Source organism: Haliaeetus leucocephalus, unplaced genomic scaffold, assembly GCF_000737465.1.
Source record: "Haliaeetus leucocephalus isolate CR32 unplaced genomic scaffold, Haliaeetus_leucocephalus-4.0 Scaffold517, whole genome shotgun sequence".
Lineage (NCBI taxonomy): Eukaryota > Metazoa > Chordata > Aves > Accipitriformes > Accipitridae > Haliaeetus > Haliaeetus leucocephalus.
This window is the reverse complement of record NW_010972953.1, coordinates 6,582,546-6,605,213: the sequence shown is the minus strand read 5'-3', so window position 1 is coordinate 6,605,213 and position 22,668 is coordinate 6,582,546. Positions and strand designations below refer to the sequence as shown.

At 57.6% G+C, this 22,668-nt stretch overlaps 1 protein-coding gene across 1 annotated transcript in view; it reads left to right on the top strand.

Moving 5' to 3' along the window:
- The first annotated feature begins 283 nt into the window (after nt 1-283).
- The window catches only part of NKAIN1 (Na+/K+ transporting ATPase interacting 1), a 36,214-nt gene continuing 13,829 nt past the window's right edge, over nt 284-22,668 (top strand). The window contains exon 1 of the mRNA XM_010576377.1: nt 284-337. Within this exon, the coding sequence (XP_010574679.1) occupies nt 284-337 (54 nt within the window). The remainder of the gene's footprint in view (nt 338-22,668) is intronic.

Below are 22,668 nucleotides of genomic sequence, written 5' to 3'. Positions count from 1 at the left end.
GGGAGCGGGGCTTGGAGGGGGGGGGAAGGCGGAGAAGGGGGGCGATGCCCCTTTCTGAGCCCAGCCCGCCTCTGTGCTAACCTGGCAGGATGCGGGAGACGGCAGGGCTGCTGTGAAGAAAGTACCGGGGCTGGCCGGAGGCTGGAGAGCGGGACATGTTGCTGGTGCCCCCCTGATGCTCCCCGGGTGGCGGCTCTGCTGGCGAAGGGGAGGCTGGTGAGGAGCTGGAGGACGGCGACGCGAGGCCACGGTGGGGGAAATCCGAGGCTCCGGCTGGGAAACCATGGGGAGATGCAATGGGAGATGTACGCTGGTCGGATTCTGCTGCCTGCAGCTGGTAAGGCGAGGGGCCGTCCGCGCTCATCAGCATGCCGGGTTGTGCTTTGTGCGAAATGTTGGCTGTCACCGGTACCCACTCTGTCTCGGCAGTGACCTTGCTTGGGGATGCTTCGCTGCCACCCAAAAAAAAAAAAAAAAAGAAAAAGAAAAAATAATAATCCAGGAGGACCAAATGCCACCCTCGTCCCCTACCTCAGTCCAGCGCTGGCTGGAGTTGAGGCTGGGGAGATGGATGCCAACCAGTTCCCTGTGCTGTCAGCGCCTGGGGATGCGTCTCCAGCAGGTGTGAGCTTTGTTCCCAACTGCAGTCTCTTCCCTCCGAGTTCGCTCCCACCGGTGGTCTCCCATCCTGGTGACTCCAAGGATGTTTCTTGGGGTGCTGGTCCCCTGAGTCGGGGCAAGAGGGAAACTTGGAGCCACTGCCAGCACTTTGTAAACTCTCCTGCTTTCGAGCGGGACCCATCTGCCCGCGGCTGGGGGACGCTGGGATGTTGCGGGCAGAGAGAAGGGAGAGGTTTAATTTTAATAGGATTGTCGGTCTTCGTAATAATTAGTTGCCACGCTTGCCACCGCCTCTGAATCAATCTTCATCAGGCTGCTGACAGAGGAGCAGGCGAAGGGAGCGCATGGGGTATTCGGGGGGTTTTCAGCTAAAACCAGTGCCGATGAGGTTGCAATTAATTATCCCAGCTGGGTGGTTCGTTAACGGAGAATCAGCATCTTCCAACTTGCCCCTACGGCCATGCCGGGGCTCGTCGCGGCGAGGAAAATGAGGGGGGGATTGCCAAAATGTGTGGCGGTCAGCCCGTGATGTCCCCAGGGATCGGGGGGGTGATGGGGTGGATGGAGGCAGCGATGGAAACGGGCTCCGGATCTGCTCTGGAGATGATGGTGGCATCCTGCTGACAGGCACTTTCTTCCCGGCGTTGCTCTTGTTCATTCTCCATCCTTCGGAAGGCAGCGAGTGGGGAGGGGTCCCTACCTTTGGATAGAGGGGGGGGGACCAGGCTTCCCTGAGGGGGACGCAAGAAGCTTCGAAGCCAGTCCTGGACCCCAGGGAGTGGAGCCACGGTGGGCTTATCCCCGTGCTGAAGTCCCACCGTTCCCAGCGGGAATGGCCTCTCGTGTCCCCAGCTGTGTGCCCGGTTCGGTCTGTAAAGTCTTGCTTTGCGTTTTGCTCACCTTCCCCCTTATTCAGAATAAATCCGACGGGTGTTTTTTGGGTGTGCAGGAGTTTCCTGGCCTTCGGTCACTTTTTTTTTACCACTCAGCTCCCAAACAGGTTTGTTGGCATTTATTCCCTGAGATATCCCACATCCAAGAGATTTTAATCTATTTATTTTAGGGGAAGAACTGAATTGGCGCGAGCTCCCGGGCTGGGAGAGCAGCTCCTGCTCACACCCGGAGAAACTTTGCGCTGCAGATTGAGGTCAGGCTTTCCTCTCCACCCCTCACCCTGTGTGTCCTGGTGCTGCTGGCATCCCCAAAGGCTTGGCTCCAAAATTGTCCCTTCCCGGTGGCCTTTCCACCCCAGGGTCACCCCATACTCCGGCTTATCCCCTTCCAGCCTGCAGGATGCTCTCCCAAGCTCCTTCCCAGCTCCAGAGGCAGCAGCGTGCATCCCACCAGCCGTGGGGAGATGTCCCCCACCCCCAGCACCCCATCCTGCAGCAGTGACACCCACACGGCCCCACGGGGAAAAGGTGCCGCTGGGTGCCCTGCCTGGGGTGGGGGGGTCCTGGGTGCCCACCCACAGCCCTGGCCTGAGCCAACCCCAGGGCAGTGGAGGTGGCGGGTGCCATCAGGGTGTCCCCTTGGGTGATCGAGGCCAATATTCATCCCCGAGGTGGCATGGCTGGGGTGCGTGGACCGGGCAGTGCTGAGGTTTGGGAGGAGACGATGGGGAGCAGGGATGACGCCTGACCCCAGCTCTGCTCCTCTGCTCTGCTTCAACTGCTCTGTGCCACCCCCAATATGGGGATGGCACCGCGGGGAATGTGTTCCCCCCGTCCAGGTAGCCCTGATGCTCGTTCTGGGTCCTCTGTACTACAGGGGCGGGGTGACAGCCGTGCTCCCAGTGGCCCCAGCCGCTGGGGCTGGGGTTGGACTGGTGTGCGCTGGGACTGCCCGGGAAGCCGTGCCCCATTGCTGCAGGGTCAGCTTGTGCCAACAGCGAGGCTACCCAGCGAGCATGCTGGCTTCCTAAACCTCAACAGCTAGCCTGTGCCTCAGTTTCCCTTAAACAAAGCAGCGTGGGTGAGATGCAGCCTGCCCTGGGGTGATGGACCATCTCCGGCTGGTCCTTGCTGCCAGGCCACCTACCTGCAGGCACCTTCCTGTGGCTCCCCGGGTGCCGCTGTGACCCTGCGGGCACCTTCTCACATCCCCGTTGGTTTCCCCAATATTCGCAACCTGGTCCCTGGGGGATGAGTCCCCGGTCCCTTGTCCCCCCTGGACATGGAGGATGCTTGTGGTGGCTGCAGGGTGCCAGGGTGCTGCTGGCACCCACTGGGTACAAAGTCCACATGCAAGGTCCCCCATGCTGGGGTGGGATAAGGCAGATCTGGAGAGACAACTCGCCCTGCCCAGTGCGGGCAGAGCCCTGCCTGCTCCACCCCACGCAGCCCAGACCTCGGGGCAGTAGTTGCACCTGAACCAGTTTGGGAAACTGGTTTTTAGGCCATGGCATGGTGGGGAGCCCAGGCAGCCCCTTTGGAGCATCCAAATATCCCACATGCTGCTTCTCCACCGCTCGGCGAGGTGATGCTGCAAGCGCTGGGTGTCTCCATTCCCAGGGGACAAGCAGCACCTGCCAGATTTTGCTTCCATTTATGTTTTTTTCTCTGGAAAAACCCCAGGGATCCACTTGTTAGGTACCCACTGGCTCTGTCCCACCTTGAGAGGGGCTGCCGGGAGATATTTATGCTGATGAGGTGGGATGAAATCAAAATTCTCAGGTTTTTGCTGGTCCTCCCCATCATCTGGGAGACTGAATAACTGGCTGGGGGTTTGTGGTGGCTTAGTAAACCTTTCTTGGGGATGCCCATTGTTGTTGGGAGGACCTGTCTTTTCTTTATGCGAAGGCGAGAGCCACTGAGGTGGTTGGGTGGAAAATGAACCCGGAGGTGATGCTGCCCTGCTTGCTACTGCCAGCATGGGCACAGGGGTGTGAGAGCCACAAGCCGTGACTCTTGTTAACTCTGAAGCCTAGTGGCGTCAGCTGCAGTTTGGGACAGCTGCACTGCTGCGGGGGGGGGTGGGTGGTGGTGTACCCAACCTCAGAGGCAGTGATACGGGATATCGGGATGTGGACTGCTGGAAGCTGAGGTCTGGCTGGATCCGGCCAGCTGCTGTCACATGTCCCTTGGCCATCCTGTCCTGTATCCTGGGGCTCAGGCGCTGGCACAGGACAGGCTTGCTTGAGCGGGCTCCTTCTCTATCCCGAAGTGGTGACTCCATTGCCTCACCCTGCAGCGTGGGGCTCATTGGGGGGTAGGATACAGGTCCAGCCCCAGAGCTGGGTGGGGAGGAGATGCTCAGCATTCCCACCTCTGCCTGGCAGAGCTCGGCATTGCTCTGAACCAGGGTTTCATTTCCTTCTTTGTTTCTCTCCTCCTTTAATTGGCTGGAAAAGCAAAGCTCGGTTGGTACCTCCCGCCCCACTGAGCCTGCCGGAGCCTGCCAGGCTGGCGTCGTGCAGTGCCATGCCATGCCATGCCATGCTGTACCACGCTGCGTCGGCACTGGCATCCTTCCTCCTGCAGCCTCCTGGGGTCGGGGTGCAGGGAGAGGGGCCATGGGTCCATCCCATCCCGCCTGCCTGAGCTGTGGGGTTCACACTGAGAGCCTCTGGGATGCAACCTCCCATCACTGAGCCTGGAGAAGGAGCTAATGGGCATGGCTTAATGAAGGATGGGCAAAGGGAGAGGATGGTCCTATCCCCTGCATCCCTCAACCACCCACCAGCCCTGTGTGACATCCCCTTCCCCAGCGGGACCACGCTGCACCCTCAGGGTGGCTCATGGCCCTGCTGTCCCCTGCCAGCCCCATCACCCCTCCTGCCCTCATTTGTCCATTTTTGGCCACCAACCCTCTGGCTCCGGCACCTGCAAGAGTCAGCCACCTCTGACATCTGCCAGCATCTTTTGTCCTCGCGTGGTTCCCATCGTGCCTGATCCCTGGCATGAGGACAGCGGGGCCAGAGCTGCCCCCGGCCACCCTCCCACCGCCAGGGAAGGGGGAAAGGAGCCCAGGCTGAACTCTGGATGGGGTTTTTCAATTACACAATTAAATGCACAATTAGGTATAATTACCAGTGCTCAGAAGGTGCGACTGTTCATAATAGGCATGTAATCTACTGCAGTCACTGTTTGTACTGCTCGGCTCCGCTCCCTAATGATTATGGAAAGCTTTCACATTTGCATGGTTGCCATGGAAATGGGGGGGCTGACGGAGACATCAGGAATGGCGAGCCCCTCATTTCCCCGCACCCCATCTCCGCGGGATGGGACACAATGGGTGCGGCGATGCCTCCGCGCCTAGGGATGCTGTGGGGTGGTGGGTGCTGGCGGGGAGAAATGGGGATGCTCAGGATGGGCAGCATTGAGGATCCAGAGACAGCCCCAAGGTGGGGACTGCATCTGTTAGAGGCATGAAAAACCCCAATCCACCTTGTCACCTCCCCAGGTGACCACCCCAAGAGCCACAGGAGGGACCGTGGGTGCGGGTGGCCGTGGAGAAGCATGCCAGCCTGGTGAGACCTCCGCGTGGATGTGCATCCTCCAGCGCATCCGCATTATTCACAGGCAGAGCTTTGCTTGACAGGCCGCTATAAAGGTTTATTGGTGCGCGTTTGGGAAGGCAGAGTGCTACAGCTCGCAATTAAAACCGCGATTAAAGTGCAGTACGTCTAAATTTGCAGGACCAGCTAATGTGCACCCAAGAGTATTAACGAGACCGGTTGAAGAACTCTCTAAATCATTCATGCCGGTTTGTAACAGAGCTGGGAGCGATGGGGACTGGAAAATAAATGTCTCGGAGGGCTGGGTTGTAGAGAAAGTGAAGAGGATGAGCCAGAAAACAGCCTGGCCCAACACTGAAGCCGTGAGAGCATGGGAAGGAAAGGTTGATGCACGATGTGATCAGCAAAGCCTAAAAGCCAGTGGCCTAATTGATGTCTGGGAAAATGAATCTCGTCCAGCCAAACTTGATCTTGTTTCTTATTGAGCTCACAGGTTTGGCTGCTGAAAGGGACCGAGCTGCCATAATAGTGTTTAGATGCCGATAAGCAATTTGATTTAATCCCAGGTGGCTTTCTGTTAGGAAAAAAATTAGCGCTATAAAAAATCAATGCTGCTCGTTTCAGTAATAGAAAGAAAGAAGAGAAGGAATAAAATCATCACAGGAGAAAACCTGTGGACCAGTGGGAGGATGGTGAGCATCGCCTGGTGCAGGGTGAGTCAGAGACAGGCCCCCCGGTACTGCATCCCTGCCAGCCCGTGGGGCAGCTGGGTCTCCCATCCCAAAATATGTCACCAAGACATCGGGAGGGGATCGGGAAGAGAGACCTGAGGTTGGAAGATGCGGCAAAGCGGCCTCTTGAGAAGCTCAGTCTCTGTGGCTGCTCCAAGGGAAGATGGGGAGGTGGAAGAGATTCCCAGTACCAACAGTCCTTAATGCAGGAGAAATAAGGCAAAGAGAGTGGGTTGGGGGGAGAAAAGTGGCTTTTTAGCCCCGAAGGTGATTAACCGCAGCAAGAAATTACCTCTGGGTGTGACAGCTTTTCCCCGCTGCGTTTGGCCAGTGCTTGCCCCGGGCTTGATGCTGGCAGTTGACTCCATGCATCCGCGGGGGATGCAGGGGACTGCAGGGACGTCCCCACACCGGTGACAAGTGGACATGCTTGGGAGGTGCTGAGTGTCCTGGGTTGTGTATCGGCAGTGAACCGGTTGGTTTTGCTGCGGGAACTCGCTGCTCGTGGATCGATGAACATCTCAGCCAAGCTCCTTGCGGCTTTATTTGTTTGCAGACTTGGAGCCCCGAGGGATGCTCTCCCCCAGCCCGACGGCTCCCACCACTCTGTCCCCCTGCAATGGAGCTGTTGGCTCCTCTCCCCCCGGTTTCTCTGGAGAGAAAGCACAGGGAGGACCTCGAGGGACTGAATAGCTGAGCAGGGAGAAGGATTCGGGGTTCAAACAGTTCAAAACTCATTGTGGAGAAATTAATTTCCTGATGGGAAACCCACATCCCTTTCTGGGACTTGGACCCGGCGCTAAGCCCGTGGTGCTGCCAGTGCTGCACTGATCCTGCTTCACCCACAAATGTCGATACAGTGCTGGTTACGGCTGTTGGGAGGATGCTGGCTGCAGGCACTGGGGTACTGGCATCCTCCCAGCCTTGCGCTGATGCTCTGGGGCTGGAAAAGGGCTTTGTAACCAGGCAGCCATTGCACATCACCCCGGGGAGTGGGGTCCTGCCAGCATCACCTCCTTCCATGGGGCTGGGGACCCCTTGGGATGCTGCAGCCATCGCTGGGTACTGAGGCTTGGGTATATACTTATGGAAAGGGGAGAAAATGGCCAGGAGCACACGGCAGGGATGAAAGACCCACAAAACCCTAACGTTCCCATCAAGTCCGGCCGCACGTCTTAACAGCTCCTCCAGCACCGGCCAGCGAGATGCAGGTTATTATGTATTGATCGCTGCGGCACCTGGCCAAGCCGAGCTGTAGGCAGGCAGCTTCAGACCCCTCTCATCCTGGCGGTCCAGGCTGTATCCCCATCCCTCATCCTCCTGGGATGCCCTGGGATGTCCTTGTCCCCTTTGCAGCATGGAGCTGGGAGCAGTTTTTGGCTGGAAGTGATGGAGCATTGGGGGTTGAGTGGGGAGAAAATACTCTGCCTGAATCCCAGGGGGATGCTCAGAAGGGCAGAGCAGCTCAGGGTGGGCCCCTTGGTATCTTTTCTTTCTTCCCCTCATTTGAAAGCAGCTCTTTATTTCAATTTTCAAAATATGTACGTAACGGCCTGGAAAACTGGAAAGGCAAAGTTGGCAGAGAGCAGCCCCCGTCATATTTAAACAGGACATTAAACCCCGAGTGGTTTATTAATAAGATTAATAACAGCTCCCATGTGCTTGGCTGGGAAATTTCACCCGTCTTTGGTTTTCACTCTGCGGCAGAAGGAGATTTGGGGGAGAAAAAACCAATTGCCCAAGTGCTGCTTTGCCTGCACCCACATGGGAGCGGCAGGGCAGGATGCGGCCATGCCGCAGCCATCCCTCCCACCCCGCCCCAACAGGGTTCCTACGCTGGCACATTTGGCCTTATTTTCCAGTGATTTTTACAGCCAGTTGCCCCTGCACTGGGGCGGGAGGTACCGTGGGGACCCACGTTGGGGTGATGTTTCCCCCTTCCCCATCAGGGATCGGCTGCTGGGAGCCTGCAGGCAGCTGGGGGGCTCGGCATGGGTTTTGGGGGGCTTGGCACATCCTGGTGATGCTGGGGGGTTTAGGAAGCAGGAGCTTCAAGGGAGGGATACAGGATGTCACAGGGTGGGTTTCGAGGGGTATGTTTGGGCTGCTCTGATGCCCAAAAGCATATACAAGTATATAGGGGGGCTGTAGGGTGGACCCCATTGGAGGGGGGACCCTACGCAGAAGTGCTGGGGGCAGTTTCTGCCCCTGTCACTCCTGTCCCCGCGTCGTCCCACGTGGCTTCCATCGCTTCGTGGCTTGAGGCAACACAGGAATCAAGAAAATCCTCCCGACAGTGTTTTGTGAGCCCTGGAGGGGAATGCGGGGTGGGCTGGGGAAGAGGGGTGTCCCGCCAGCCCCTCGGGGACCTGAGTAGGTCCCCCAGGAGCACCCATGGCAGCTTGGTCCTGTGTTGGCTGGGGGCCACCTGCTGCCACCCCTCCAGGGGACTGTGGCTGCATAAGGGGGTGCAGGATCAGGCCCGGACCCCTCCCTAGTCAAACATCTCACCGCTGTAGTCCTCAGACAGGGATCGAGGCATGGGAGCACAGAGCTTTCCAAGGGCTATTCCCCCCCTAAAATCCTTCCCACCACCCTCAGCCCTCCCTTTGTGGTCAGGGATTGGCTGCTGGGAGCCCTCAGGGAACTGGGGGGCTTGGCACGGGTGTTGGGGGGCTTGACACATCCTGGTGATGCCGGGGAGGTCTTAGGAAGCAGGAGCTTCGAGGGAGGGATGCAGGAGGGCATGGGCTGGGTTTGGAGGGGTACATCCCACAGCTGCTCAGTTGCCCAAAAGCATGCGAGAAAACATAAGTATCTGGGGGGGTGCGGTGAATCCGGCTGCATCCCCCCGGGGCCGGCGGGACCCCTGAGCTGAGCTGGGGGCTGTTTGCAGCCCATGACAGGGACAGTTTGGGAATCACCCAAACAGGGGACTTCCCACGCAGCCCTTCATCACACGTGCACGTGGAAGTTGGTCACCGCACATGAGTGGTGCCGTGTCCTGGCTCTGAGCCGGCAACGGGGACCTGTCCCCTTGGGGGGGACACTGGGGGAGGCGGCACTGCAGCGTGGTGCTGGTGCAGCCCCTGGCACTGAGCATCCCATGGGCACCCCGTGGGGCTGGCGGTGACAATAGCACTGCAAAGCCACCGGCGCAGGCTCCCGGCCTGGCTGTGTCCCAGCACACTCGTCATCCTCACTGCCCAGACTGGGACATCTCAGCAGAGGACATGGCCACCGTGCCTGGCCCGTGGCTGCAGCTGCACTGTCACACACAGGGGACACAACCAGAGGCAGGGCAGGGAGCAAACTGAGGGCTGGCCTGCTGCCTGGCTCTCAGGCTAATTACCTTGATTAGGGTTAATTAGCACTCTGGGTGACTCTGGTCTCTTCCGATAACTGGATCGATAGTGCAGCCCTTTCCCACCACAGGTGCGCAGGGCAGAGCCTGTGTCCTGGGGACACCGGGAGCGTGGCACCAGGGAGCCGGAGAGGAGCCGGTGCAGAGCGGCTCTGCTTCCCTTCGTCTCATGATGGGGAAGGAAAATGTAAAGACCTTTGGTGGAAGGCATTTGGGAAGCCAAAGGGCTGAGGGTGGTGTGGCTCTGCCTCGGAGACTGTCCTGGTGTGAGGCTCGGGGGTTGCAGGGAGCTGTGGGCATGTCACTGGAGTGGTGCATCTCTGCCTGGCACTTTGTCCCCTGGACACGCTCGTGCCATCCCGCAGGGACACCCAGGTACAAAGTCCCAACTAGGAAATGTCCCAGGGAAGAGGACGGTGCTCGGTGTGAGAGTGGAGGATGCTCCAGCTGGAGTGGAGGATGCTCCGGGTGAGCATGGAGAATGCTCGGAGTGGGAGTGGAGGATGCTCAGGCAGCGCAGCGAGGGATGCTGAGGCTAACAGGACCCCACGGGAAAACCTGTCGGCTCTTTACTTCTGTGCAGTAATGGCTCAGATTAATGGTGGTCCTCAGCTATTGCCTGGAAACGTCAAGCTGAGAGTCCTTGTCCCATCCCCCTCGGGGCTCTCTCCCCCTCCCCCCCATCTTCCCACTCCACGGAATGACCAGGAGCTGCGGGAGGCCTGGCAGTGTGGCTGTGCCAGCCGTGGCCGTGGGGTTCAGCCGGGGTCCCCGCTGCCTTGAACCACGTCCCCCAGCCCTGGGAAGGGACCTGGCACCCACCCTGTGGCTTTGCACAAACCCTTTGCAGGCTCCAATTTGTATTTTCTCTTTTTTTTTCCCCCTGTTTTAGCTCAGGAACCAGCCCCGTCCCCCTTACCCACACTGGGGCCACGGCGTCCCCATCTGTGCCTCCAGGACCCTCCCTGCTCCTGTCCTCTCCTGTCCTCTCCTCTGCTGCCAATTCCAGCCCATCACCGGCCGGTTGCCAATTCCCTTCGGCAGCTGCCGGGACTCTCAGGTGAAACTGTCCTTTCCTGGCCCCTTTTTGTAGCATCTGGTGTAGTTTTTCCTCAGCTCGGGGAGTGGGGGGACACAGCAGGAGTCCTGTGACGGGCACCGGGGTGGCACAGGGTTGGTATTGTGTCCCCGCGGCAGTGTTGGGGACTGCTGGCACAGGGGCTGGTGGGGTGGTCAGAGTGCAGCGAGGTTTAGGGGGGTCTGGGGTTGTCTTGTTTGCTCCCCAGGGCTGGAGATGGTACTGGGAGCTTGCTGGAGGGTAGCACGAGTGGTGGCATCCCCCTGGCATGGCAGCACGGCCGTTGGGAGCCCTGTGGCTATGGGTACCACAGGCAGGCTTTGGTGGAGACATTGTGGGGACGATGCTGTGGGGTGGGGAGCTCGCATGGAGCTCGCAGGGAGTGGGGCCAGTCCCCAAGGGCTGGGTGTCCCCGTGCCCAGCCTGGCCATGCCTCCATCCCCTCCGGCTCCCGGCTCTGCCACTGCAGCACTGGTCATGGTCATGTCCCCTCACCCTTTGCTCCTGGGGGACACTCAGGATATCACCCCCCTTTCCACTGGGAGGGACACGGAGCAGAGCACAGAGGGACAGGGAAGCACGAGCAGGATCAGTGCTGAGACCTGTTTTATTCCCTCTTGGGAATTCACATCATATCTCTGACTCGGTGGCTCCGAACAAGGATTTCATTTGGCAGCAGCAGGCTGGTATTGTTATGAACCGCTCGATAAACACCAATTGATTATTAAAGTCTTTATTTATGTATTTTTTAATCTTTCCCCTCCCTGAAGCTCAACAGTTGTGTGGGTAACAGCGAGCAGAGGCTGGTGTGAGCTGGGGCAGGTCCCCACAGTCCCTTCCAGTGTGGCGGGGAGCACATCCCTGTCCCATACCTGGGGCCACCAACCTTCCTCGGGCTGCATCTCACCAGATTTTAAGGCAGCCCCTCCCAAGGCTGCTGCCTATTAAGCCTAGCCTGGATTTGGCCCTGGGCTGCAGGGCTGAGCTCAGAACCGGTGATGGGCAGAGTGCTGGCAGTGCCTGCGCTTGGTGCTGAGGACGGCTGGTCTGGGAAGCGCAGGCGAGCGATGCTGCAGTACCTTTGGGGTGTCTACCTGGGGCTCCGGTGGGTGTCGGGGGCCATATTTAGGGACACCCTCACCCATTTTGGGCCAGTTTATGTCCCACTGGGGGCAGGTCCTCCCCATCACCCCATGAGCACTCCCACTCCACCGTCCAGGAGATGGGTGCTGCCCCCAACTTTAGCACCCACAGGGTGCTCCTGCCCCAAATCATTCCCCCTTTTGGGTGCACCCGCAGGAGAGATGAGGATTTCCATCTCAAAATTTGGAGGGAACACCCAGCCCAGCAGCACCCATGGCCTGGACCCAGGACTGATGCTCCCACCACCTCCTGGGGTCCCCACATGTGTGCCCCCGTAGGAAATGGGGCTCCAGGGCTTTCCCTCTGTCCCCCTGCTCCATCTTCTCCTCTGCCGTGGGGGATGCTGACCCCACTAATGACCCTGACCCCACTAATGACACCGCCTCCCACCTCCCAGCAGCCCCAGGCCCTAATTATTTTTAATCAAGCCCTCCCCAAAGAAGGAGCTGCGTGGCGGCTGGGTCGGGGCAGGGGTCCCACGGGGAGGCGGCACTTGCCAGACAAAGCAAACCCAGCCTGAACAAAGGGGCTTGAATTATACATGGGACAGGGGCTCACCATCCGCCTGGCAATTAGCAGCGTCCTCGTTAGTGGGGTCGATGGCGGGGTTGGTGTCCGCCACCCAGCAGAGGAGAAGATGGAGCAGGGGGACATGGGGAGAGCCCTGGAGCCCCGTTTCCTATGGGGGCACCCATATGGGGACCCCAGGAGGTGGTGCAAGCATCAGTCCTGTGTCCAGGCCATGGGGGGTCCCACATGGGGACCCCAGGAGTCCCCCCCAATCCTGTGTCCAGGCCATGGGTGCTGTTAGGCTCATTTTTCCCCCCAAATTTTGGGATGGAAATCCTCGTCCCTCCTGCGGGTGCACCCAAAAGGGGGGATGGCTTGGGGCAGCACCCTGTGGGTGCCAAATTTGGGGGCAGCACCCATCTCCCAGCCAGCAAAGCCATCCCATGTGGTTATGGGGGGAGAAATGGGGTTTTAGGGGAAATCCCAGTTTCCCCAATGTCCAGCTGGTCTTGATGCCAGGGGGATGGGCTCACAGCCCTGTTGGATGCAGGGGACTGATGATGGTGCCAGCCCCACTGCAAGGTTTGGGATGCTTGGGGTGGCATCATCCTCCCCGCTCAGCCATGGCGTTGTCACCCATCATGACATCCCAGTGTCATGCCTTGTCATTAAAGGATGCGGCTGAGTGGAGCGGGAAGGCTCCAGGGCGGGCGCTGGGAAGGATCCGGCCCCGGGAGCTCACCATCCACCACCATGCAACAAAGGGGTTTCTAAAACGCAACCCAAAAAACCCCTCCTGAACGCGGTGGGTATAAAAAGACGACGAACCAATTAATAAAAGCAATTTTTATGGATGTTTAAGAAGTCTCTAATGAGCTCCCATCCGCGGCAGCCGCTAATCGCTACGTTTAATAATGCGCTGGTGGTCACAGCACGCTCTGCTAAGGCGCATTATTAAATCCTCTCCACGATGAATGGGAAAGGTATCGGCGGGTTTAACAGCACCAGCTCTTTCACTAAATGAATTGTTCAAAATATTCAGGTTTCTGATTTTATTAGGACAGTGCATCCCTTTGGATGCCTCTCCAGCTCCGATACTTGGGTTTGCAATTGTCCTGGGATGCTGGTGGATGGGGTGATGGCAGCAGTCAGATGCTCTGGTCCTGTGGGATCACAGCCCTGGGCTGGACCGTGGTCCCATTGCCGGAGCAGTGGGGCTCCACTCCCAACATCAGTCGTGGTGACAGTGATGGTGATGGGGGCAATTTAAGGAAAATGCCGGGTGGGATTGTTATTAAATCCATCAATAGACAATGAGCAGCACTAATGATGTCCTGTGCAGACCTTTGCTCCTTAAAGCACCCCAAAAAGCATCACGGGTGCTTGGGGAAACAGCCAAGTCCCTTCCGTGCCACTCGCTGTCAGCCCCAGCTGCTTCACACGGCGTGGGCGCTTTTATATTCAGCCCATGGTAAGATTTATCCTTGCGTCGCCAGCACTGATGGGTACCTCAAGCATCTTGTCCTTGCAGGATGCTGGGGTGAGGGACACATCCAGCCAGGAGGAGACCCCCAAACCCTCCAGGAGCCCAGGGCCATTATTCAATGTAGAAATCAGAATAAATCTCCAATTCTTCAAGAAACTGGCCCACAGGAGTTTCGCTCAGCCGGGGATGAGTGCAGGCATGACAACCCTGCCTGCAGCGGACAGCGGTGCCCCTCACCAGGCATCGTGGCTGCCTGTGGGTTGGGGGATCACCCCAGGGAGAGGGAGACCTGCAGTGTTTATCATATAAATCCCTTTTGTGCTGGCAGCTACCTCCTCCCAGGCTGGTGACAGCTGAATCTCTGAAACCTGTGTCTCAGGGTGGTTTTATCCTGTATATTAAGGTTAAAAAATTGGGTAAGTGCTGGAAGAAACACCCACATTTGCAGGGCATGGTGGGTGCACCCAGTCACCCCTGGGTACCACCTCCAGATGCCCCCTTCATCCCTCCAGGATGCAGGAGCATCCCCTCCTCCTCCAAAACAGCTCTACCCTCCCATAAAAATAAATATTTTGGGAGCCGCGTGCAGTTTCGCCTCCCCACCGACTGCCGCCGGCTGCTCCTTTCGCGGCGGCATCGCTCCGAGGGATTATTTTTGCTCCCTGGCTCATTAACGGGGTTGTTACCAGGCAGATTTCCTCACCCGATTTTCTCCTTCCCAGCCTGCGGGTCGTGGGAGGAGGGACTGCTGGTTTCCATAGCAATGCGCTTGGCTTTAATCAGTATTTCTTTCCTGGGAGAATTGATTACGAAAGGTGTCACTAAATAAGTCAGTAAATTGGATTTTATATATATATATATATTTCTCCCCTCTATCGGATTATATTAACGGCGTCTTTGAGGCGCCGTTTGAGATCTGGGGGAAATTACCTCTTGCTTCTCGCAGATGTTGGGCTTAAAGAACTTAACTGGGAGAATTAGCATCGAAATTGCCTGCGGCTTAATCCTTGTCCAAACGGGCTTGGCCACTGTGGGCTGATGGGGACTTCTCAGCCAGGATCCATCCTGTCCCACCCGGCACAGCATCTGGTGGGTTTTTGCAAATTTTTGGAGACCAGCTTGTTCCACTCCTCCTCTTTCCAATGGCCCAAAGCTGCTTTTCCTGGAGCAGCCGGCTCCTGCTCGCTCCCCACCCTTGTCCAGCCCCAGTGTTTGTCTGTGCCTTACCTGCAGAATTTGTTATTTAGGGGGTCAGGCTCCCTGTATCTCTCCTGGTTCTCCATCTTGTTTGCCATACCTGTGCACCCCCCAGATTTAAGCCCAAGATCCCCCAAATTTAAGCCCAAGATCCCCCAAATTTAAGCCCAAGGTCCCCCAAATTTAAGCCCAAGATCTCCCAAATTTAAGCCCCAAATCCCCCAAATTTAAGCGCAAGATCCCCCAAATTTAAGCCCAAGATGCCCCAGATCTAAGCCCTGGCTCCCCCCCAGGCTGGCGCAGGGCAGGATCAGTCCTCCCCTATGGTGTGTTGATGGCTCCATCATTATTGAGCACCGAGAGCGTGCAAGGCTCTTCCTTGCCCTGTTGACCATGGGACAAGGGGTTGGGTGAGCAGTGGGGTCCCTGCGGGCAGTGGGGGATGTCCCCTTCGTCACTGCATCCCACCAGCAAACTGGCACTGGAAGAGGTGCCGGCCAGTCTGGGTGCCGGTGATGCTCTGCCAGGGTCAGGGATGTGGCTCCGCTCAGCATCTCCAGGCTCACAGGGAGAAATCCCGCTGCTCCGAGCAATTCCCCATTTGCTCAGGGTTTTTTTTAGGGTTTTTTGCTCCATTTTAATTAATTCTCAGCCTCTCAGTGGCCATGCTGCTAATGTGCTTTCTGCTGCGAGTCTCCGGCGTGATGACAAGCTGCGGCTCATTGTGGCTAATTGAGGCGCTTGATTAATCCCAATTTTTTTTATCCAAAAGGCTGTTTGTTGAAGCCGGCTTTTGCAGGGGGTGGTTGCCGATGGTTCAGAGACAGCAAGGGCCTCCGAGGCTGAGCCAGGGATCAGGGATCTGTGTCGGACTAGGGCAGGGGGTTTATTTGCTGTGGGGTGGGGTGGGATGGGGTATGGTGGGATGCATGGGATGGGGTAGGGTGGGATGGGATTGATGGTAAATTGGATGGGATGGACTGGTTGAATGGAATGCATAGGATGCATAGGAAAAATGGGATGGGATGGAAGGGGATTGATGGATAGGATGGATGGGATGCATAGGAGGGATGGCATGGGGTGGAATGGATGGAGGGGACAGCAGGCTCCCCCATTCACGCTCCATCCCAGACACACAGATGGGTTATTTGGGCACGGCATGGGGCTGTACAGCCCCTTCACTTCACCCTCTGCTTCCAGATGGATTTGCTTCAACCTGAAGCCTAACTTCTCTTTGTGGCTGCCTGAGGCAGTGTGGCCGGGCTCTGCCCCTGGGTCCCATCACTCCCCAGTGCCCATTCACCCTGCAGCCCTGTGCCGCTGGCTGTTGCCCATGTCTCTTCTCTCGATTTCTCCTTGTGGCTTAACTTAGGCTAAAAGTTGTACTTCAGCAAGATTCTGTCCAAATCCTGTCTCTCCGTGCCAACCCAGCAGTCCCAGCCCTGCTCCTGCACGTTTGGAGCAGCTCTCAACTGGGTGTCCTCAAGGCACAGCCTTTCTCCAGCTTTTGGTCTGAGCTTTTGGTCTTCTTCACCACCCCTCTGTGCCTCAGTTTCCCCATTGGACCTGCTCTGATGGAGCTGGTCACCCTGACCAAGAAAGCAAATGCCCTGCAATGTGGTGCTGAGCAGGGCTGGGCAGGACTTACCTCCTTTTCCAGGTAAACTGAGGCACAGTACAGCAGTGCACAGCACCTGGGCGGTGCAGGATCAGCCCTTCCCCAGCCATCACCAGCGACCTTGGTGCTTCAGCCCTGCAGGTGTGAAAGCACCTCAACCTCACAGGAATGAATGGCTGGGTCCCGCTGGGGTTGCAGCCCCGTGCCTCATTTTCCCCTCCATGGCAAGCACCTCCTCGGGCACCTCTGCTGTCCCCGGGGCACATTTCCCCCTCAGGTACACAGCTGGTACCCTCTTACCCCATCCCATGAATGCCACCCCTCCATGTCCTCCCCACCAAGGGGACCCCAGGGTCCTGGGTTGTTTCAAGGTCATTTGCAAGGTCAGGCTGAGTGGATGCAGAGCAAAACAAGCTCGGGGTTAACGGGATCATCCCAGCTCCCGTCTGTGGGAGCAGTTACATGGGTTTGCAGCTCCTGAGCAATCCCAAGGGGGTGGAGGAATTCCCGAAGGGATGGAGCAATTCCCTGCAGGAATAAAGCCTGTCGTGTAGGAGGGCATTGCTCTGGAGCCAACCTCTGATGGGCCAGCAGGGAACTGAGCTGCTTCGATTTCCTCAGCTTTCCCCAGGCATGGAAAAGTTTCCTTGCTGGGAGGCAAGAGAAAGAAAAAAGTCTCGTCTCAGCATTTATAGGATGGTGCAAATAATAGATGTAATCTTGTATTAAAGTCAAATAGATGCAATATTGTACTAACGTTAAATAGATGTAATACTTTATTAGAGTTAAACCAGCCTGCTCATGGGGAAATTTGAGATTTGTGATGTCTGAAAAAACCCTACCAAAACTCCTCCAGGGGTAATGACCTGCTGCGGGTCCTCGCTGGGGACATCGGAGCTGGCAAGAGCCAAATCCACCCAAACCCCACAGTTTTGGGAGCCAATGGCCCCAACAGTGGCTCGGGGCTTTGTTCTAGCGGGTGTAAATCAGGAGGACCCCAGGGTGGTGATGGAGCATCCCTCTCTGCATGGGAACACCCGCTGCTCTGGGCTTCAGCATTCCTGGCATCTCAGAGCACTGCAAAAGTTTGGGGGTGTCTCCCTGTGCTGTGCCTCAGTTTCCCTTCACTATGATGGAGCCAAACAGGAGGCTGGGTGTAATTCGCCTTGTGCAAAGGGCACTTTGCAATCCTTGGGCTACATTTAGGGGATTTTTTATTGTCATTATTATTATTATAGCCATTAGCCACCTTGAGGCTGCATTTCCCAGCCCTCCTTTTACGGAACCCCCCAGGGATGGATGGAGCCAGGACCATGAATCTCAGGTGCCAGGGCTGGGAGGACACCCAGCCATATGGGTGCTGGGGTCTCCTGGGGGTCCTGGGGATGAGTGCAATGGGTGACCTCGCACCTAGGGGTGCAGCCCGCCCCGGGGCCATATCCAGCCCGTGGAGCAGGTTGCCGGCAGCAGGCTCCTGGGGCGCAGCGTCTAGACAAGCGCATCCAGCTGGGGTTGCCGCCACGTTCCCATGGCAACGCTGCCGGATGCGGCGAAATTAAATAACCGGGAACAGGGGGAAAAAAGAATAGGTGAGAGAAAGAAAAGCCCATCGGATGGGTGGTGGGTGGTGGGTGGGTGCTGGGGAGCCGTGGCGAGGGCCCCCATGCACCCCAAGTCTCTGCCTGTACCCCCAGCACCTGCAGCCACATCCCAGAGATCTGGGATGTTTGAGCCACATGCCAGGAACTACATCCAGCGATGCTGGCGTTGGGGGGCAGAAAGGGGCTGTGCAGAGTCCAGGAACCCCCCAGAATCCACTGGCATCAACAAGGGGTTGCAACAGCTGGGGAAGGACCCAATTTGTGCCTCTTTCACCCTGCTTTTCGCTCCTGCCATGTTTTACAATGGGGCTGCTTGGTCCCAGAGCATCTTGTCGGCCAAGGGCTGCATTCTGCTCACCACCACCCAATTCTAGAGCGCAATCAAGGCTCCGGCGCCTTTAATTTCTTTTCCTCTGCGATTTCACGAAGGCTTTTGCAAGTTGGAAGTAGGTCAAGAACTTGTTTCCAAGTCATTAAATGAAGTCCCTGGGTTCACAGCGGTGTTTGCACCTTCTTAATAGTCAATTCACTTGCTTGCCGTTCATTTAAATCGCAGCCAATTTCCCTAAGTGGAGAGGGGCGGCTTGCAGGGACTGTACGATGAAAATGCCTCCGATGGCTCCGATGGCTCCCCAGGAGCAGGTGAAGGTGCTGGAAGAGTGAAAATCAGCAAAATGCCTTTAAACTGCCTCAAAAAGAGAGGTTGGGAGGGGGGGTGAGGCTGCAAGGGGGTGCTTGGGTGTTGTGGGGGCTCAGGATGGGGATGCAGGACCCCATAGCATCCTTTGGGTCTGGGAGCTGGACTTTGCTTTCCTTCCTGCGGATGGGGGGCAGGATCTGGCCGGCCCCTGGGAAACCCGTGCGCTTCGTCAGCCCCAGTGATGCTCCATCTGCTGCGGGGACACCCAGCCCTGGGGATTGGGGGAAACGTCCCTTATGGGGACTGACAGCATTGGGCATCCCGCTAGCAGGCCAGATCCTGTCTGGGGGGTGTTTTTTCCCTAAACCCCAACATTATTTTGGCCAAACTGCTTAGAAACAAGGCATTTTGGCTCCAAACAACCAGGACGGACTCAGCAGCGGGGGGAGCGATGCTCTCGCAGCATCTTTGGACGCAGCACAGAGGGGAATTTGAGGCGGAATAAAAGCCCCAAATCTCTTCAAAATGCAGCGAAATGAAAAGTTAAATCCCTGGCGAGCCCAAGGCATATGGTGTTCGGGAGGAAATCACCCGGCTGAAGGATAATAACCCATCGGGGGGTAACGAAGCCCCGCTCCGCTCCTGCCACGCCGCAGCATGGAGGGGAGAGCAGAGGGTTTATTTCAGCCCAACGCACAGATGCTGCTGCTGAGATCAAGGGCAGCAGGCAGCCGGGAGGAGCATCCTGCCTGCGCTGCCTGCTCCGGCCTCGCCGACACCGAAGAAAAATGCAGCTGGATTGTCAGGGTTTTTCAATCTTTAGGGAGAATATTTTCAGGGGGGGGAACATCCTTTTTTTTCTGGGATGGAACCTCCTCCTATCTATTTTTACCCCTTTCTGGGAAAAATGAAGGGGGGAATATCCCGTTCTGCTGCCCACATGGCTTGGTGAGGACCCTCAGAATGGCGACAGGCGGGTTTGCTCCTGCCTGCGAATGTCAGAGCCACATCCCTGGGGAGCCAGCAGCAGAAAAGCTGCGGTTTTGCCGGTGGGGAAAAAAAATCCCCTAATTTTCCCCAACCTCTACCCCGGGGGGAGCTTCTGGCTCCTGGTGCATCAAGCCCCCCAAAATCTGGAGCAAGACCCCGTGCGCTCGGGGATGCTGAGTGTGCCACTTCGGTGCTGGAGCATGGTTGAGAATCCTCTCCCTGCTGCAGGGTGTTCTGTGGGGGGATTCACCCCTCTGCTCCCTCCCTCCCCACAGCTGGGTCCCCTGGAGGCTCCTGGGGTCCAGTATCCCAGCTGGCAGTGGGTGCTGCGCAAGGATGCTTCCCGCTCTGCCGAAAATTAGGCTGTTGGGGACCGGCGCAGGATGCCACTCATGATGGGCACACGACACATGGGTCATGCCCGCGCGCCCTGTCCCATAGTGAGTGGGGCTGGTGGGGGGACGGTGAGGGCAGGGCTGGGGGTGGTGGGGAGCACCCCGATTCAGCCAGCCCCGCTCTGAGGGTGGGGGGGTGCAATGTGCAGGCAGACTGTGTGCAGGCAGAATGTGCAGGCAGGCTGTGCATGCAGGCAGACCCATGTGTGCAGGCAGAATGTGCAGGCAGGCTGTGCATGCAGGCAGACCATGTGTGCAGGCAGACTGTGCGTGCAGGCAGATCGTGAGTGCAGGCAGGCCGGGGATGCCCACGTGCTGCCTCCTCCTGCCACCGGCTCCGTTGCCCTCCGCAGCCCACGGGCTCCGGTCGGCGGCTGCTCCCCAACCTCAGCTGGTGCTTCCGATGCTGCTGGATCTCCCGGGCTCAGCCTGGATCCGGGAATCCTGACCCCGGCTCACCCTAAGGGAACCAGCTCCTTCTCCAGGTTGGGGCATCTCACGCCTGGCATGCCCTAGCGCACGGGGTCTTGCCCCAGATTTTTGGGGGGTTGACCATGCAGCTCCCCCTGGCCAGACACAGGGGTGGAGGTTGGGGAAGAGGGTATTTTTAGGGAATTTCCCCACACACTATCTCCCCCACTGAAACCACAGCTTTTCTGCTGCTGGCTCCCTGGGATGTGGCTCTGACATTTGCAGGCAGGAGCAAACCTGCCCGTCACCCTTCTGAGGGTTTTAATAAAGCCACACCAGCAGGGAAAGGGGATATTGCCCCCCCCCGATTTTTCCCAGAAAGGGGAAAAAAATAGATGGGAAGGGTTTCCATCCCAGAAAAAAGAGATGTTCCCCTCCCAGAAAGTGTTTTGCCCAAGTAGTGAAAATGTGCAAACCTCTTGTCCTGCCCTGAAACGGCCCAGCTGAAGTGGCAGCAAGCGGGGGGAGCCCGGGATGGGGAAGGGCACGTGGTGGCGTGGCCGGGGCCATCCCCATGGGCAGAGGGATGGGGTGACCAGTGTCACTCTGTGTCATTTAATGGGGCTGGACCCCTGTGTCACTGTGCCCCCCTTAGTTGTCACTGCTGCCCCATGTGCTCCGGATGACTGGGTTCCTCCTTGGGGACATTGGGGACAGGGGGCTTTTATTTAAAAGCAATTAAATACATAATGATGTACCCGGAAAAATCACTGCATGGGCATGGGGAGTGGCACAGCTTGAGTTGCAGCTGGGGGACCGGGGTGGGGGGGTGTCACTGCCCCATGTTCCCAGGCATGACTCCCTGCCTGCTGCACCCTGGGGTGATGGTGCACCCCAGGGTGATGCTCGGGGGCCTTCAGGCTGGGCAAGAGCAGAGCAAGCAGCAGGGATGTTCCCAAGGCTTCGCCCAGCACCCAAATGTGGGGCTCTGCAGCTTTGGGGGTCTCAGGGGGAGACAAGAGGAACTGGCTCCACACAGATGCGAGCGAGTGAGCAGGATGGAGGGACTGTCCCCCTTTCCAGCTCCCCCGGGACATGACCCCCCCCCCCCAGCGTCAGAACAAGCTCCCATCTCTCTCCACCCATTAATTATTGAGGCTTTAGGGATGCAATAATATATTTATGCATCTGTGTCAGCAAACATGTCATCCCCATTGCAGCCGAGGCGAGAGGATGGAGCGCAAGGAGTGGGGCAGTGCTGCCTCCCCCACGGAGCCTGGGGGGACTGGGGGCCGCAGCCAGGCCAGTGTCCTAGCCCCAGGCCCTGGTGACATGAGCGTCACCTCCCCTGGGCACTGCGGGGGAAGGACGTGGATAAATTGTTCCTGCGATTGCCAGGACCGCCAAGCTCCTGGACATGTGTGCCTCAGGGTCATCTGCGTCCATAGGTGGCCATGTCCTCATGTCCCTTTGGTTTTGGTGGTAATGAAGTGTGTTTTGGGGAAGTCTCTAAGAGCCATCAGATGTGACAGCTATGATGGGAGGATCTGCTGCCAAATCCTGCTTCTGTAAATTCCAAGCAGGGTCATGGGCTGATGGGGGGCCGTGGTGGCTCCAGCCTGTCCCTGGTGGGCATAGTGGGACGAGGGATGGCCCCGGACCATGCTGTGGATGTGGTGTCCATCTTGTTGGACAGTGGAAGTACTTGGTCCCCTGGTGTTGACTGGATGGCTGTGTCCAAAGAGTCGCAGTCAATGGCTCAATGTCCAAGTGGAGATGTGTAACGAGTCGTGTCCCTCAAGGGTCCGTACTGGGACCAGTACTATTTAATATCTTCATCAGTGACATAGACAGTTGGATGGAGTGCACCCTCAGCAAGTCTGCAGATGACACCAAGCTGAGTGGGGCAGTTGATGCACTGGAGGGATCGATGCCATCCAGAGGGTCCTGGACAGGCTGGAGGAGTGGGCTGAAGTTCAACCAGGTCAAGTGCAAGGTCCTGCACATGGGACAGGGCAATTCCCAGTACCAGTACAGGCTGGGGGGTGAATGGGATTGAGAACAGCCCTGCCAAGAAGGACTTGGAGATACTGCTGATGAAAAGCTGGACACGACCCAGCAATGTGTGCTCACAGCCCAGAAAGCCCACTGTATCCTGGGCTGCACCAAAAGCAGCGTGACCAGCACGTCGAGGGAGGGGATTCTGCCCCTCTCTTCTGCTCTGGTGAGACCCCACCTGCAGTTCTGTGTTCAGATCTGGGGCCCCCAATATAAGAAGGACATGGACCTGTTGGAGCGAGTCCAGAGGAGGGCCACAAAGATGATCAGAGGGCTGGAACACCTATCCTATGAGGACAGGCTGAGAGAGTTGGGGTTGTTCAGCCTGGAGAAGAAAAGGCTCCAGGGAGACCTTCTTGCGGCCTT